The 16,668-nt window shown below is 40.0% G+C and overlaps 1 protein-coding gene across 1 annotated transcript; it reads right to left on the reverse strand.

Moving 5' to 3' along the window:
• Nucleotides 1–13,301: 13,301 nt before the first annotated feature.
• On the reverse strand, nt 13,302–16,218 carry LOC105188858 (zinc finger Y-chromosomal protein). Its single transcript, XM_011150535.2, has 4 exons — nt 16,136–16,218; nt 15,735–16,062; nt 14,053–15,654; nt 13,302–13,970 (listed from the first exon to the last, which is right to left on the reverse strand). The coding sequence occupies exon 3, from the start codon at nt 15,595–15,597 to the stop codon at nt 14,515–14,517; it is 1,083 nt and encodes a 360-aa protein (XP_011148837.1). The 5' UTR covers nt 15,598–15,654; nt 15,735–16,062; nt 16,136–16,218; the 3' UTR covers nt 13,302–13,970; nt 14,053–14,514.
• Between the last annotated feature and the right edge of the window lie 450 nt (nt 16,219–16,668).

Consider the following 16,668-nt stretch of genomic DNA (forward strand, 5'->3'; position numbering starts at 1 on the left):
TTTTGTCTTCAACATTTTTGTCTTAAACTTATGGATTTTGAGAGATTTCAGTGCGTAGATTATCCTGTATATATATAATGGCCTATCCTGTACAATATATACTACATACTATATATATACACACATATATATATATATAGTGAAATCGGAGCAGGAATCGCACACGAATGCACGAATCGAATCAGTCATTCTAATGCCGGGAAAGTTTGGGATATTTGCGCCACCAGTAGAGAATATTGCGTCGATGAGTTTCTCATGAAATTTTAATGAAAACCCTTGGACATACGCGGCCACATACACATATAGACATACATACATACACACATACGCACTCATGTATACATGACATAGCGCACAACACATAGAGCACTCGCTCTCCCATTGGTTAAACTTTCAGTAGTTAACGCTTGCAACGAAATTACTCTCGCGTGGTTTAACACGAGCGGGTCATCGGATTTGAGAATTCATGGAATAATATTGCTAAGCGCGCACGTAGTCACATTGTATCATAATTTTTCACTCGTACGCTTTGGGATTTATATCGGTCGCGCGTTTGTGCTACGTGATAAAATCATAATACTTTCAGGATGCTCCGCTATTAGCGCGAAATTTTTCAGAAGAGCACGTAATTTATCGTCGCGATGAAAAAAAAATCACGTAGAAAGACGCGCGAGAATTTTAATGCTCTAAGCATCACGCAAATGCACTCGCGAGTTAAAAGTTTCGTTCGGAAGTACGAGAATCAACTTGACGTTCTTTGCGGGAACGCTACTCTGAAACGAACAAACGGCTAAAGTAGAATAATTTCGTTTGCCATCATTTAAGAACGAACGAAAACGAAGACAAAGGGCAAGGGAAATTTGATTGTTTCCCTACGAGACAGATTTATCGGGACGTTATCGCGACTGGAATGTCCCGGAAGCATCGGTGCTGTAACTCCTCCGAAGAAGACGAATGTTTAATGTGGCTTAGCAATCTTGATGTTCGATAAACTCTAAGTGCTAATTAAGAGTCGTTAAGTTGTTGAGAAGACCCGCTTCATCATCGATTGCTTTACTATCGACGTGCACGCGTAACCGTTTATTAAGTACGTCGTTAAACACGAAGTTATTTAAGGAATTCGCAAAAGTTGTTTAAGGATTGCACGTGGGAACAATTTTCCTTATAAATTTGGCTCGAACCAACGCGATAGAAAGGCTACATACACGTATCCCGCTATGGCGATTAATAAAAGCATAGAAAAATTTATGAGAAAAGATTTCTATGTTAAATTAATATTGATATTAATAGTGGCGGAGGGGGGGGAGGCCAATTTATTCGGTGTCCTTACGTTTTTAACGTCTTGTAACACTGATTCAAATTAAAATTTTTTCCCGTCCTATGGTGATTTGAAAGTGCCAACCTTAAGCTTTAAGAAGCACTATAATAGTTGACGGTCCTGTCGACATAACCTCACAAAATAGCAATGAACACGATAGCGGTCGAAAAGCAGCATTTGAAATACTGCGTTCTTTTCGTATTTGAATTAAAAAAAAAGCGCTGTTGAAGCAACGGAAATGATTTGTTCCGCTCTGAGTAAAAACGCTGTGATGTATAAAACGTACAAAAATAATACCAGAAATTTCGAAATGAAGATTTTGATCTTTCGGACTGAAAACATCCAGACCAATCAAAAAACTTTGAAAACAAAGAACTCGAGCAATTGTTAAAGGAAAATTCCGCTTAAACTCAACAGGAGCTTGCATTACGACTGGGAGTTACCACCAACGTATATCCCATCATCTGCTTCAACTCGGAAAAATTCAAAAGGAGGTTAGGTGGATTCCGCATAACTTCAGTCCGGAAAACAAACAGCGAAGATTCGACGCGACTATGTCTTTGCTGGCCTGGTTTAAAAGAAAGGATTTTTTATACAAAATCATTATGCGTGATGGAAAATGGATATTGTATGACAACTCTAACGCAAAATATCGTGTGTAAATCCCGGCTAATCGTCGATATCAACGCCGAAGCCCAATATTCAGGCAAGAACAATTTTGCTGTGCATCTAGTAATGTGAAAGGTGTGGTCTATTATGAGTTGCTGAATCTTGGTCAGATTATTAATTCAGACTATTACCAACGGCAACTTATTCATTTAAACAACGCTTTGGAGTAAAAGAGGTTTTATAATGACGGAACTAGTGATTTTGCAGCATGACAATGCTCGACCACGTGCCGCAAAAGGAACGAAGGATTACGTCTATACCAGGAGTTTCCAACCGGGGGTGCGAAAAAGCATTCTTGGAAATGCGAGGAAAAGTGATTGTAATTAATAATGATTAAGATGAGTTCTGGAATAATCCGGCATTTTTACCATCAAATTAAAAAAAAATATCTTTTTTGATTTTTAACTTCTTACCTTAAAACCCTAACAACCAATTTTTACCATAAAACATACGAATAATTTTTTTTGTAGGGGATGCGAAAGTTCATTAATAAATTTTTAAGGATGCGAAATATAAAAAAAGTGGAAAACATTGGAAATTCTCCCTTATTCGCCAGATCTAGCTCCATCGGATTATTACCTAGTTCGGTCGCTCCAACATCATCTAGCGGATACACATTTTAAAACAGTTGACGAGATCCGAAAAAATATTGATGACTTTATTAAATCAAAACAGCCAAGTTTCTTTCCGCGAGGGTATTCATCAGTTGCCCGATAGATGGAATAAAGTCATAGAAAATGATGGAAATTATTTCAAACATAAAATTTTTATTTTTTGTAAGTAAACCTTAAATTTCATGAAGAAAGACATCGAATTAATTTGCACATCAATACATAAATCATTATTTTATATCTCCGATATGTGCATTTTATCTTCTATCCTGTGTGTCGTTCGATTATTGATTTGTAAAGCACTTGATATTTTATCAAATAATCGAAGCCGCGATGAAAATCTGTCGCTGCTTGATCGCTGCGGTGATTGACATCACCAGAAGAAAATCTCAGAAGAGATGGAACAGATTACATTCTTAGCAAACATGATACTTTTCGCGTAGACATTCGACCGAATCGTTAATTGCGTCGTTTACGAGGCGCGCGGATTTATCCGCGTCTTGATTCGCTTCGTCGAAATCATTTCACCGAGATAATGGAGGAGGTGACGTCAAATCGAGTATCACAAAATGAAGTGAAACGAATTAAGCTGCGGGGCGCATTTCGCTTAGTTAAACGGGGGAAATATTCAGTACTTGCAGCGCGCGAATTTTCAATGTGTCAAAGAGCGTTTTACGCGACGGCTGTTAAGTGCCAAACGATCCTACGGATCGCCGTTTCAATTACACGCTGCGTCCTAATTTTAAACCGTGTGTATCGCTGTTTCTGAGTCCTATTGTATGTGTTTGCAAATTCGGTCCATCGAGAGACAGAGAGAGAGAGAGAGAGAGAGAGAGAGAGAAAGAGAGAGAGAAAGAGAGAGAGAGAGGAATGGCGCGCGTTCCCGCAGAACGCGCCCACGGCAATACAGTGCAGCGGATGCGCAAGTGTATTCCTCCGCCAAAGGTAATTAACGGAGATATCAGTTTCGGATCCTTAGTTAATCGCGACGGTTAATTGCTGATTAAGATTTAAATCCACGACAGAGATCGATTCTACGCCCGGCTCCTCGCGGAAAACGCTTTTACTTTCCCGGACACGGGGAAAAGTCGTGTACGTTCGATAAACAACGGTAAACGATCAACACGTCAGAAGCACAAAGCACTCTCACGGAATGCTCTGCCGAATACAGAGGACAAAAACTACTACAGAGGGAGATTCGCCCGCGAACAAACACTCCGCCCTGTTTTTCCGTTTAGAGTGCCTGAATTTTGCCCCTGTACCGAATGTCTAGTGCTCGTACGGTCATAGAGCTGGCGGGGTGTGCTCGACCGGAATTACAGTTGTACATATCCGGCTGTCAAATGCATGATCTCGCCGTGATATCAATTGGACGTTGAAAATGAAATTCGCTCTTGACGGATCGAAGACGTAATGTTCTTAGATGAATAAGATTATCGGCGCTGTCACGACAAAGGGATTTTCCCGCCTATTAGCCTGCATTCCGCGACAAAACGTGCTCGATGTGTTGCTGCGTGGGTTGAAATTATCGCGAATTATTTCGGTCTTCGTTAATCTATCAGCAGTAACGAGTAGTCAACTGCAGTAATTGCCTATGTGCGACCGCGGGCCGACTGAACTGCTGAAATACGCCTTTGGGAAAGTCATTTCGAATCTCACCCCCGCAACTCTGTCCTGAGAGTTTTAAGCAAAATCAGAGAGAAAAAGAGAGAGGAGAGAGAGAGAGAGAGCTATGTAAATAAACCTATTGAGGATGAAGGAAATACGATATAGGGCGGAAACACGACGCTAAAGTGTAATTTTGCCTTTCTATAGAAAAAATATAAAAATCCCCGACGGTCTGTGTAAATTGTGTTCGCGACATCGAAAGATACACAAACATCGAAGCGACGCATCGATTCAATCGACATAATCTAAAAAAAAATTGATAACTTACTTATGCATTTTATCTTATGTATTTTTTACTAAAGTACAAATTTTGCGACGTGCGCAAGCGACGCGTGCAATTCATGTGAAAGTTCACCGAACTGAATCCCATATGGGCAATCGCGCGCCTTTTGCTAATTGGATGAGTAGAAAATATTTTCTATGCAGAATTAGCGACAGCTCACTCCGCGTAGCGAGCGTCGCACAGTGGATCGAAACGGTGAAAAAGGTGAACATCGAACCAAAAATAAAAGTTCGAATTTCACAAGTTCATCTATTAGAATATATTGTAAAATAGTTCTAATATATGATCCGAATGCAGAAAATATAAAATAATGAGTAATATAGATACTGTAAGCGTCTAAAATTTCAAGTTCCTGTGATAAGTAAAATGTGTTAAACATAAGTCGTCCATTTGTGTTCGCTGTATTTTATATAAATAATTATCGATCCTTGTCTATCTCATGGTACACTATTCTATGGTTCTTCAAGAACATTTTTATCATATCCGTTGCCAGATTTTGTTATATTTTACGTATTTTTCTTTATGATGAATTAGAACGAAATCGTAACTCAACTCATACATGTTTATTGAATAATTAAAAAAATGTCCATATTTGTCCAAGATCTACCAAATAAGATTTAAAAAAATTATTTATATAGTAAAAAGCTGTATAGGTTTCATTTGCGATCTCGTGCGATCTTTTCTCCTATACATCGTATAGTGGATAGAAAACATCTAACTTATTATTATGTATAATTGTACATGAATGAAAATTCAGTTCGGAGACAGAATTTCGCCCAGAAATCATTTGTAATGAAAATTTCAGTAAAATTTCTGTTTATATTTCCATAATATTTTTATAACAATACTTTTTTTATTGACTTTTAAATATTCCTGTTTGGATTCAAGTCAGCGTCACATAGATAAGAAATAAGACATACATTTTTTTCAATCTGTTGCAACGGATTGAAAAAGAATCGCGAAATTTCGAATAGTCCTTTCGTTTAATCCAGTTCTATTCATACACACGTAATCGAAGGATTTGCGAAGAATCTCTATGTTGTACTGTTATCCTTGGCTGTTTTCACGAATTTTGTTTTACAAAATCCACTAGTCTTGCAATTTTCTCTTGTGTTTTCATACCGATTGTTTAATCTTAAAATTTTCAAAAATATGTAACAAATATTTTATTAAGTGAATTTATGCAAGAAAATTTGATATAACTTGCTCAAGGCTAGCTTGTTCCTTACCTTCACGTGGTGCTAGCTGTTAAAACCAAATAGGAACACTATATATTTATATATATTCGTTACAATATTATTATTATCAAAATGGTATACAAAAATATTACAAATAAAATATTTTATGAAAATTAATTTCATTAAAACTTGTTCCTGCACAAAATTTTTTCCCAAACAGAATTTTAGTCGATGTCCACAGAATTTGAGGTTTCGATCCACTGTGTGCGGCGGTAAAAGATAACCCATTGAAACATTTTTTATTTTATTAACAAATAGGATTGAGAAAAAATTGTCCAGCACATGGATTCTATATAGTTTTTCCCGTAGAATCGAATGACGCTATCAGTTTCCTTGTATCTTGCATTTTTCAACGAATTGTTTAAATAATAATTTTTTGAACATTTGGAAAGTTAATGTTTTGTTTATGAGTAATTGTCTTTTGACCAAATATTTTCATTCCAATATTCAGCTTTCCGTTAATTGCTATATTCTACCTGCAAAGTACGATGTCCGCACATCCCTATGTTTCATCTCACTGTGCGCGTCTTCTACAACCGCACGGATTACCGCCAGTTACACGCAAAATAAAATGCAAAAGAGAGAAACGTGTGTTTGCTAGACGGGATTTAGAATAAAGCGTTTCCTACGCAGGGATTAACAACGTCTATATCGGGAAACGCAACCTACAGTCGCGGGCGGATGTTCCCAATTATATACGCGGTTTGCATCTACGCGAAGGGAAATGGAAAATCGAGCGACACCAAGCCAGAACTGGAACGCGGGACGGTAGAAATGGGAATTTGTTACGCGTCTCGACATATCGCGAGTTTCGAGCTACGGGAATGATTTATACGGAGAACGTCGGGCAGCGTTTTCGCAAGCGGAAAGGATGAGAGATCAAGGATCCAGAACCTTGACCGGAGATTTGTCACGGCACATAACGGCACGCGACGGTTGTAGCGACCCGGAAAATTACCGCTGATCTATCATCTACCGAGGAAATTAAAAACAGATTATTATCGGTCTTTCGCTTTTTTGTCACGTCATTACGCACTTTTAGCGATTCCCCCTTCGTACATTTCTCTTTCTAATGACGACCATGCTGTTTCAAAGATTCGAAATTCTCAAAATATTAGGTGTACAAATGAATAATCCAAATCTTTTTAAGCGACTAAGAAATTAAGTTTCAAATAATCAAATTTTCCCGCTCTTTTACAGTTATGTAGTGTTGACATATAGCTATTAAAAATTACATTTAGTATGGCGGAAGGCTCAACATAATCTCAAAAATGATTTAGTTCAGTCATAGTCAATAGTCATAGTCAACAATGGCAACAGATAAGGTGCATATCCGACACTGCATTCTTTACGAATTCCAACAAGGAAAAAATACTGCAAGAGCATGCGAATCGATTTGTTCCTTTCTCGGCGAAGCTGTATTGTACGATGTGTGTACATTTTGGTTTAGACGATTTAAAAGCGGTGATTCTAGACAGAGTGACAAAGAACTGGAGGCCCTCCAAAATATGGCAACAATGATTTGAAGCAACTGCTCGCTGAGAATTCAGCACAAACGCAAAAAGAGCTGCAGAGCAATTAGGAGTAACGCAACAAATTATTTCCAAACGCCTACACGAGATGGGGAAGATACAGAAAAAAGGAAAGTGGATTCCGCATAAATTAATTGAAGTCAACAAAAATCAATGATTTGCAGTGTATCTTTCTCTCCTCAATAAACAGCGTAGAAAATCTTTCTTGTGGAAAATTGTTACGGACGATGAGAAGTGGATATTCTATGACAATTCGAAACGCAGAAAGTCATGAGTAAATCCTGGCGAACCATCAATATCGGTCGCAAAGCCAAAACACTTCGAAAAGAAAATTCTGTTCTGCCTTTGGTGGGATATAAAAGGCATGATTTATTGTGAGTTATTAAAACCAAATGAAACAATTACTGCGGCCTACCAACACCAATTAATTAAGTTTGAGTCAAGAATTAGAACAAAAACGTCCGTATAATAGCAAAGAAGAACGTCCTGTGAAATTGTTGCACGATAACGCTAGGTCACACATTGCTTCTACGACAAAAGACATCATAATGAGTTGGCTGAGACATCTTGCAATACCCGGCATATTCACCAGGCCATCGCTCCTACCGATTACCGCTTGTTCCGGTCGATGTGAACATGCCTTGTCCGCATTTCAAATCAGTGAATGAGATTCGAAAATGGCTTGACGACTTTATCGTGTCCAAAGACACAACATTTTTCCGACATGAAATTCATCAGCTGCCTGAAAAGTAGCTTAAAGTTATAGAAAACAACGGCGAATATTTTGATTGGCAAATTTGTTTTATTTTCTTTTAAAATAAACCTTGAACTTATAACCTTAGCCGAAAAGTTTGGATTATTCATTTGTATACCTAATAGCAAATGCCCGAAATTTCCAACATACGATATGCCATCTCCCCGCATGTTAATAATATTCATCAATATTTTATTCATCAATATTTTATCGCGCAATATTTAATTACTCGAATGAACATCACGCGAATTTGCGACGGTGACAGTGACGGATTGAAATAAAATTACAAGGAGACTCGCGGCGTGTCGCATAGATACATGGAGGAAAGCGCAAACACGCTGTCATCGTCATCTTTCAATAATCAAAACATCCCGAGAAGCGTCGCGGAGAAGGGATGAATTAAACTCTTCCTCTCCCCCTCCCTGGAGATCGGATGGCTCTCGGAGGCCTTGCCGGCGGGCAAAAGCGCAACGTTACAAGCCGTTTCAATTCTTTTCAATATACTCCGCCGTACGTTCAACCGTTCCCAACTAAGCCCACTTGATGCTCGCTGAAAAAACAGCTCGGAGTACGCGCTGCAAGCTACAAGCATCGCGGCGTAACTTCTCCCTCACGCGTCACCGGGTTATGTAGCCTCGTGTTCCTCTCTCGTCACGACAACGCCGACGACGACGACGACGACGGCGGCGGCGGCGGGAACGAGGAGAAAAAGCCTCAGGTCGGTGCGCGCGCGTCTCTCATTCCTACAACACCCCGTTCACCCTGTTATTGCGTATGCATCATAAATCCGTTATTCCGCGGACGTGTATCCAGATACACGCGTACGCGGTTCGCCGTCGTCTCTCGTCGGCACGACGTAAATTTATCAGGACGTGTGTGCCGCGGAGCAGATACGGAATCCACGTGTACGCGCGCATCGTCCGTCGTCGGCGCGCTCACTATGCGCCGGACCCTAATATCGCTGGTCACGAAAGGGCGTGAATTATTCGCTAGCGCCGGACGCAACGCGAACACCACCACCGCCCTCCTCGCAGCTTGCTCGTCCTGGCCCGGTTTCTTGGTCCTATAGATCCGCGAGAGAGCCATTCCGCCCATATAAAAGCCATAGCGATAGTCACCGGAGTGGTGGTACCCCCCCCCCGCTGCCTCCTCTCCCCCCCTCGCCCTCCCCGGCTGCCGGTCGACCCGACACATGATCGATGATTTAGTGTCCATCCGCGGACGGGTGTTCTTTTTACACCGCGTGTTCGATGGCCTCGCGACACAAGTAGGGCGGTTCACCCCCGCGGGTCATCTGTCAGCTCGACCACGAAAATCAAGTTAGTCGTGCGAGCGAGACGAGGTCGCCGTTGAGCACGAAGAAGCGGCTGAATTATCGGCCGCTCGACACAAGAACGTTCACGGAGGGATTTATATGCGATCTCGTCGGGAGTGGTATTAGACGGATCGCGGAATCTCGATTCTTCGCGAATCGCTACGGTTGCTTTCCTCAGCGGTGATGTCGCCGTGCGTCGCTCGGATCTGTTAGGTCAATCGGAAAGTTCCGTCCATCTAACGGCAAGTAGCTATAGCTAGAACTGTCGTTAATCTCTAATGTCTAAACGAAGCTTAATGGTTTGTTTTGACATTTGTCAATAACATTCAGTACATAAAGGTACACGTTTGCATCAATAACATTGTTTTTTACTGCATCGAAAATGTCGAAAGGAAGGGTTGCGACGAGGCCGGTTTTTGGCCCCCTAACCGATCAAGTTCATATTATGTAAAATTGTTCTTTTATATGTGCCTCATAATACCTTGAAATGATTTGCCCATTGGATTTTCCATTACAGAGAAAAGTGGGCCTTCATGATTGCGTTTTACATGGGATTTTCATCATCCCGTTACATATCCCGTTACATATCGTTACATATATATTTAACAATGTTATAATTTTACCCCGTTCACGAAACTTTCGAAAATATCCTGTATATGTGACGCATAATATATATATCAGAATGATGAACTTAACGCTTTGTCCACACCCTGAATTAAATTAAATTAAATTAGATATTATAATAGGAATACGGTATCTACTAGTAAAAGATGCGCTGTATGACGAAGAAAAGTTATAACAAGATGTTATAAGTGCTAAAATGCTATTTATGGAGCACCAAACTCAAGATGGTATCATTTAGATGGGGTACTGTTTTAATACCAAAAATTGCTCTGAAGTAGATCCCACTTTTTACAATCACTCTGAGACTTCACACTGCAGTCGTACGACTTGCCAAAGTGAGATTAGCCGCATGCCACATCATATAAAGCCTCAGTTTGTAAGCGAATATTATACGAAAGTACTTCTTCTTACTCCTTGAATGGCCGCGTTTCCCTTTCGGAATCGATACAGCCTAAATTCACACTTAAAAAGTTTAAATTCCCGTTCAATAAGTTTAACTCGACAACCTACATCGGATGATGCAATGCAGTGCAAGATGTAACAAGCACGCAGAAAACAAAAAATACTTGAGTGACGCAAACACGTCCTCTCACTACGACGGCTCAGCACCGACTTTTTATACGAAAGTAGTATGTAAATAGTTTGTACTTACTCGTAGGGTGTAGTACAGATTAGTACAGATTAATACAGATACAGAAAAATGGATTTATTTTGACAACCCCAAACGTCGAAAAACTATTTGCGATCCCGGCCAACTCTCAACATCGACGCCAAAGCGGAATATCCGCGGAAAGAAGGCAATGCTCTGTATTTGGTGGGATCAAAAGAGTGTGCTGTATCATGAGCTGTTAAAAAGTGGTCAAATAGTCATAGGGGATCTCTACAGAGAGAACAAATGATCCTTTTGAGCCGAGCATTGCACGAAAAATGACTAGAATATGAAACAAGACAGCATAAAGTGATTTTGCCTCATGACAACGCTCGGCCTCACGTCACGAAATCTGTCAAAGAAACGTTAAAAGCACTTCGCTGGGAAGTGTTACCCCATGCGGCTTATTCACTAGATTGTGCCCCTTCCGACTATCACTTGTTTCAGTCGATGGCGCACGCACTTGTTGACGAATGCTTCAATTCTTATGAAGACGTCGGAAAATGGGTCTCTGACTGGATAGCCTCCAAAGATGAGTCATTCTTTCGCCGCGGAATTCGCTTGCTGACCGAAAAATGGGAAAAAGTCATCGCTAACAATAGACAATATTTTGATTGATGTATTTTTTTCATTTTGTTTCTTAAATAAAGCTATACGTTTGCAAAAAAACGGACGGAACTTTCCGATTGACCTAATAAATCGCGGCACGGAAAACGCGAGCTTCGTGCCGGGAAAACGGATACTCGTCCGGCGGGCTCGTCCACCCCCGCTATGATTTCATCTTCTGCTATCACAATCGCGTTTGAAGCGCGCGCGACACCTCGAGCGCACTTTTATCTATCATCGAGAAACTCCCTCCCGCTCGTGCGTGACGCTCGATTATGCGCGGAATGCATGCCCGTGTATGCTAATTCCTCGGCAACTTTCATCAATTAGTGTCGCATAATGATACGTAACTACGCTAACTACTTTCCAAGAAAAAAAGTCGCATGCTAATAAACAACTTTGTGTGTATTTACGCCCGGAACGCTCGCGACGGTTCTTACGAGCAGAAATTGGATCGCGTACGCACACTCGACGCGGAGAAGTGCAAAAGTTTCGTCGAACGTCACGTAGACGGCATGCCCGAGTAGCGAGCGCGATGTGTACTCGGGACTGTCAATAGCTTTTAAATCAATACTCGACGAGTGGCTCATTCCGCGTTGTGTGTGTATGAATGTATGCGTATGTGTGTGGGGGGGGGGGAGGGGGATGCGTTCATTGGAATTTCACAGTGTCTTGCGAGGGAGGACCTCGCACTCGCGTCCGCGTTTTCAGGACGCAAACTAGAGCTGCTCAAAGCTCGAGCGAGATTACATTTTAGGTTTGCACGATGAAGTAATATATTCCCGTGAAAATATTTATGCAACGAGTCTTTCCGGCGGAAGAGTGATTATCGCGAATGGAGCGGTTTCATTCTACGAGATTGCGACGTTTACTCTGTGGGCTGCGTCAAAACTGGCAGATTTATACAGATGTAAGGACGCACAGTTGTGTGACTTAGGGCCCTCGCGAATAAGACGCGTGCAACCGCGATCGCGAGTAGTACAAATTCAAACAGCGTTCGTGGCACCGACTGTATTAAAGGAGACTTTTCGAAATCCACAGATTTATGCGGCTTATTTCCATGGAAAGTATACGGTAATGTAAAAAACATTCGGTGAATTATTGAGGCAGGAACGAATGTGGGGCAGATCTTGCAAAGCTCTCGGCGCGGTCCGTCTTACTTAAACGACTTAAACTTTTAACTCGGAAAGCTCATTCTTGACGCCGAGAGCTGCGCGAAAGGAACGAGCGATCCCCGATAAGATCTTCAGGGTCACTAAGAGATCTCGAATGCTTATTCATCCGCATATACCTTTATATCGGCTTACACGCTGTTCATCCATGTGATGCTTCAAGTATCTGCATGTTCCTATCGACTGGCGAACTCGCGTCTCGCAAATACAATATGCTCGCGATACCTGTTGTAAGGTGTAAAATCTTTTTAACAAGTGCTCCCAAATGTTCAGCCACGCTTAGCCATGCGACGCTTAGTTTTGTTTTGACAATCAGTTGTATTATATGTGTCGGCGATATTTCTCACGATGGAGAAAATCGAATATCGTTTCGAGACAAAAAACTTGAACCTAAAAGGGAAAACTTCAGCGGAAATCAAAGCCGAGTTGAATTCCCTTTACGGTGACCCTGCTCCTTCGTTTTCAACGGTGAAACTTTGGATTGCCGAATTTAAGCGTGGCCATACATTTGTATTTGATGATAAGTGCCCGGAACACTTAAAAACTGAAACGATTGCTGTAGATATATCTTCTGAACGTGTGTTCAAAATATTACCTAAAGATTTGGAGAAAGCTGACTGCATGATAGGTACTGCGTTTGCTGAATTATATCAATGTCACAATATCTTGCTAAACGATATAATTATAATCTACAACATTCGCATTCGTTTATATTGTTACATTGTTACGTGTAATATTATATCATTGATGTAATATCACTATATTATAATTTGTGTTTACTGGAATATACAAATATTTACATGTACGAGCAATTTATATTACTTTAAAAATATCACAAGTACAATATAATATTTTTCTGTTATTATATAAAAGCACAATTTTAATGTTATGTTTCGTTCGGCATGTAAGTAAAATACACGTACACGACGTACGTCATATAGTCGTCCTTTAATTCTTCCCTATGTACTGTTCTTATCATCAGAAAATTGGGTGCGCGTATATATGTGCGTGCATGCGTGTGTACACGCATGCACGCGTGCGTGTGTAAGAATATATAGAAAATATAGAATTATTGCGAACAAATGTCCAGAAATAAAACCACAATTTAAAAAGGACTAAAAGTAGAATTCCGCAAAGAGATACGTTTACTAAACACAAACATTGCGTGTGGACGCACGTGTGTGCGTCTAAGCGTACATATATGGTTAGGCGCATATGATTAAGCTCATTAGCGTGTATGATGAGGGTGTGTAAACTCAAGCACAGACTGTTTCATCACGTCTTTCTTATACGTTCTCTATGCCACGTTCGACAATCTGTTTGTCTTTTGTTCTTATAAAACAACAATCTTTTGCAACAATACTCCCGAAATCGTCTCACTTTATTGAATCGGAAGTGAATCGGTATGTTCCTTCTCCATGTGAATGCGGAAAAATCGCCGATGTATAAACGCCGGGCCGTACAACATTGCAGATGTAGGATTTTTAGCCCAGCCACAACGCATGATTTCCGGAAATTCCTATTAAACATCCTATTGCAGAGAGAACAAGCAATTATCATTATAGCATATGTCTATAAATAATGAAGTACACTATACTTGCGTGTGATCTTACGATAGATTGAACAGGCTACTTCTGTATTCTTTACATATCCCCGTGCCTCTTATTGTTTACAAAACTGGGCCTAAATGATCATATTTTCGGGCAACTGGTACGAGTCATTCGAATGGTCATACTTTATGTGTTTCTTCAGATCTTCAGACTCGAGTTTGAACTTCTCGTAGCAGTCTTCCTTGTTACACACGTGATCGTAATTGCGCACGTTCTTTCATGTAAAGGGATATTGCAAGTACCGTTTCCCGTTAGATACGTAATTGAATTCGTCGCAATTGTACATGCGATGTCCGTGATCCTGCCAGAGGTAATGTCCCAACTCTTTCCTCCTGTCGAAACGTTGGCTACACGTTTTGGAGGATCTCTTACGTACTTTTTTATGCCGCTTCTTCTAAAATGTTTGCCGCATCGGTCATTCTCCGAGGACAGCTCCGCGTCCGCACATTGCTTTTCTTTCGTTTGTTAAAATGAACACATTGTACGATGTATGAATCGTATGTGCTGCGTCAGATCTCCTTTTATTTTGAACTTCCATTTACAGCCGTGCGCAGGACATTTGTAGTCGTAATTGTTCATGTGAATTCTTCTAACGTGCCTTTGCATGCTGCCCTTATCGTTAGTTTCGTAGTTGCAATGTTCACATTGGTATATGAAACGTTTGTGGACCTCCAAATAGTGACATATCAATTCATTCTTTCTATGGAACCTTTGATTGCAAATGTCGCATTGATTAACAACTTTTTTGCGTTTTATAATATTGCTTTTTTGGCTGGAATGTTTGCCGCACGGATCATTCTCCAAAGATGATTCCAGATACATATTATTGCTATATTTTTGTTTATTAGAATGTATACGTCGTATATGTTTGTTCAGATTCTCCTGAACTTTGAACGTCCGTTTACAGCCTTGCTCAGGACATTTGTAGTCGTTATTGTTCGTGTGCATGCTTGTAAAATGCGTTTGCAACAGGCGCTTCTCGTTGGCTTCGTAGGTGCAATCTTCACATTGGTACATTAAACGTTTGTGGACCTTCATGTAGTGACTTGTCAATTCATATTTTCTACGGAACCTTTGGTTGCAAATGTCACATTGGCTAGGGACTTTTTGGCACTTTTTAATGCTGCTCCTTTGGTCGGAATGTTCGCTGCACGCATTACTCTCCAAAGACGGTTCCAGGTCCGCACTATTGTTTTTCTCTAGTTCGTTAAAATGAACACGTAGTATATGCTTCGTCAGATCCACTTTCACTTTGAACGTCCATTTACAACCTTGCTCAGGACATTTATAGTCGTAATTGTTCGTGTGTATTCTTGTAAAATGTTGTTGCAAGGTGAACTTGTTGTTGGTTTCGTAGTTGCAATGTTCACATTGGTGTATTAAATGTTTGTGGACCTCCATGCAATGAGATGCCAATTCGTACTTTCTACGGAAACTCTGGTTGCAATCATCACATTTGTAAAGCATATTCTCGCACTTTTCAATGTCGCTGCTTCTGCTAAAATGTTTGCCGGACGAATCACTCTCCAAAGGTAATTCCGGGTCCATAATATTACTTTTCTCTTATATGTTGGAATAAATACGTATGTTCCTGGTCAGATCTTCCTGCAGATTATAAACAAAGTTATAACCTTATTAAGGACACGTGTAACCGCGCTTTCGTATAATTATTTTTGCAGAGTTACCTGTTTGTTGGATTCGTTGTTATAATGGCTGCGCTTGCTTTTGTTACGTTAGTAAACCTCCTTGAGACTTTATGAATTCTGTCGCCAAACTGAAGCTTTATTCGCAGATATTACATTGATAAGGCACACTCATATATTTTTTAATGCTGTTCTCTTTTCTTAACGTTTGTCGCACGGATCACTCTTCAAGGATTGTTCTTGTTTCCTTCTATCGATTCTCTCCTAATTGGGTTGTTGCCCGTTTATAACTCGCTCGACGCAATAATCTGTTTGTATAACGGCACCGCTCAATTTTATTTTTCTTCGTGACTCGACTAATTACTGGTACCTTGCAAAGAGACAAATTTCAATGTGCACTCTGTATGTCAAACGAGCGACTGTTTGAAATTATGGGTACTTACAATATCGACAATATCCGAAAGCGAGATATATCAGACAAACAGAATAGGTCACATCAATTCGACTGCGAATAGTGTTTGAATACTTTCTTCATGAAAGAAATATATAAAGTAACCATCGCGAGTCACCAATCATGAACTTACGCGTCATGCGATAAGAGTTAACAACTCTAACACAGTTGTTGACTGAGCGCTCTCTCGGCGCAGAACCATCCGAGGACAATCTTCGAAACGAACTGTTTATATTGCCTCGTTAGGTGGGATATTTAAAAAGAATATAACTCTCTCATGTATTGTTACCTTGTATATATTGTTATATATTTTAATATATACTATGTATTGTTACATTTTTTTTATATTGCACAATGTTATATATTTATATATTGTTATTTTATTTTATATTATTTTTCTTTTACATACTGCTGCCTTTGATATATTAAATATATTAAATATTACAGATTCTTATATTATATATTAGCCCTTATGAAAAAAAAACCTCAATTTTGAGTGTTAACATTCAAAAAACGTTTAACTTT

Source organism: Harpegnathos saltator, unplaced genomic scaffold, assembly GCF_003227715.2.
Source record: "Harpegnathos saltator strain DR-91 unplaced genomic scaffold, Hsal_v8.6 scaffold677, whole genome shotgun sequence".
NCBI classification, from domain to species: Eukaryota; Metazoa; Arthropoda; class Insecta; order Hymenoptera; family Formicidae; genus Harpegnathos; species Harpegnathos saltator.

Bases quoted from the DNA above. Each gene is read 5' to 3' on its own strand.
- LOC105188858 (XM_011150535.2), bottom strand. From the start codon at position 15,597: ATGGACCCGGAATTACCTTTGGAGAGTGATTCGTCCGGCAAACATTTT.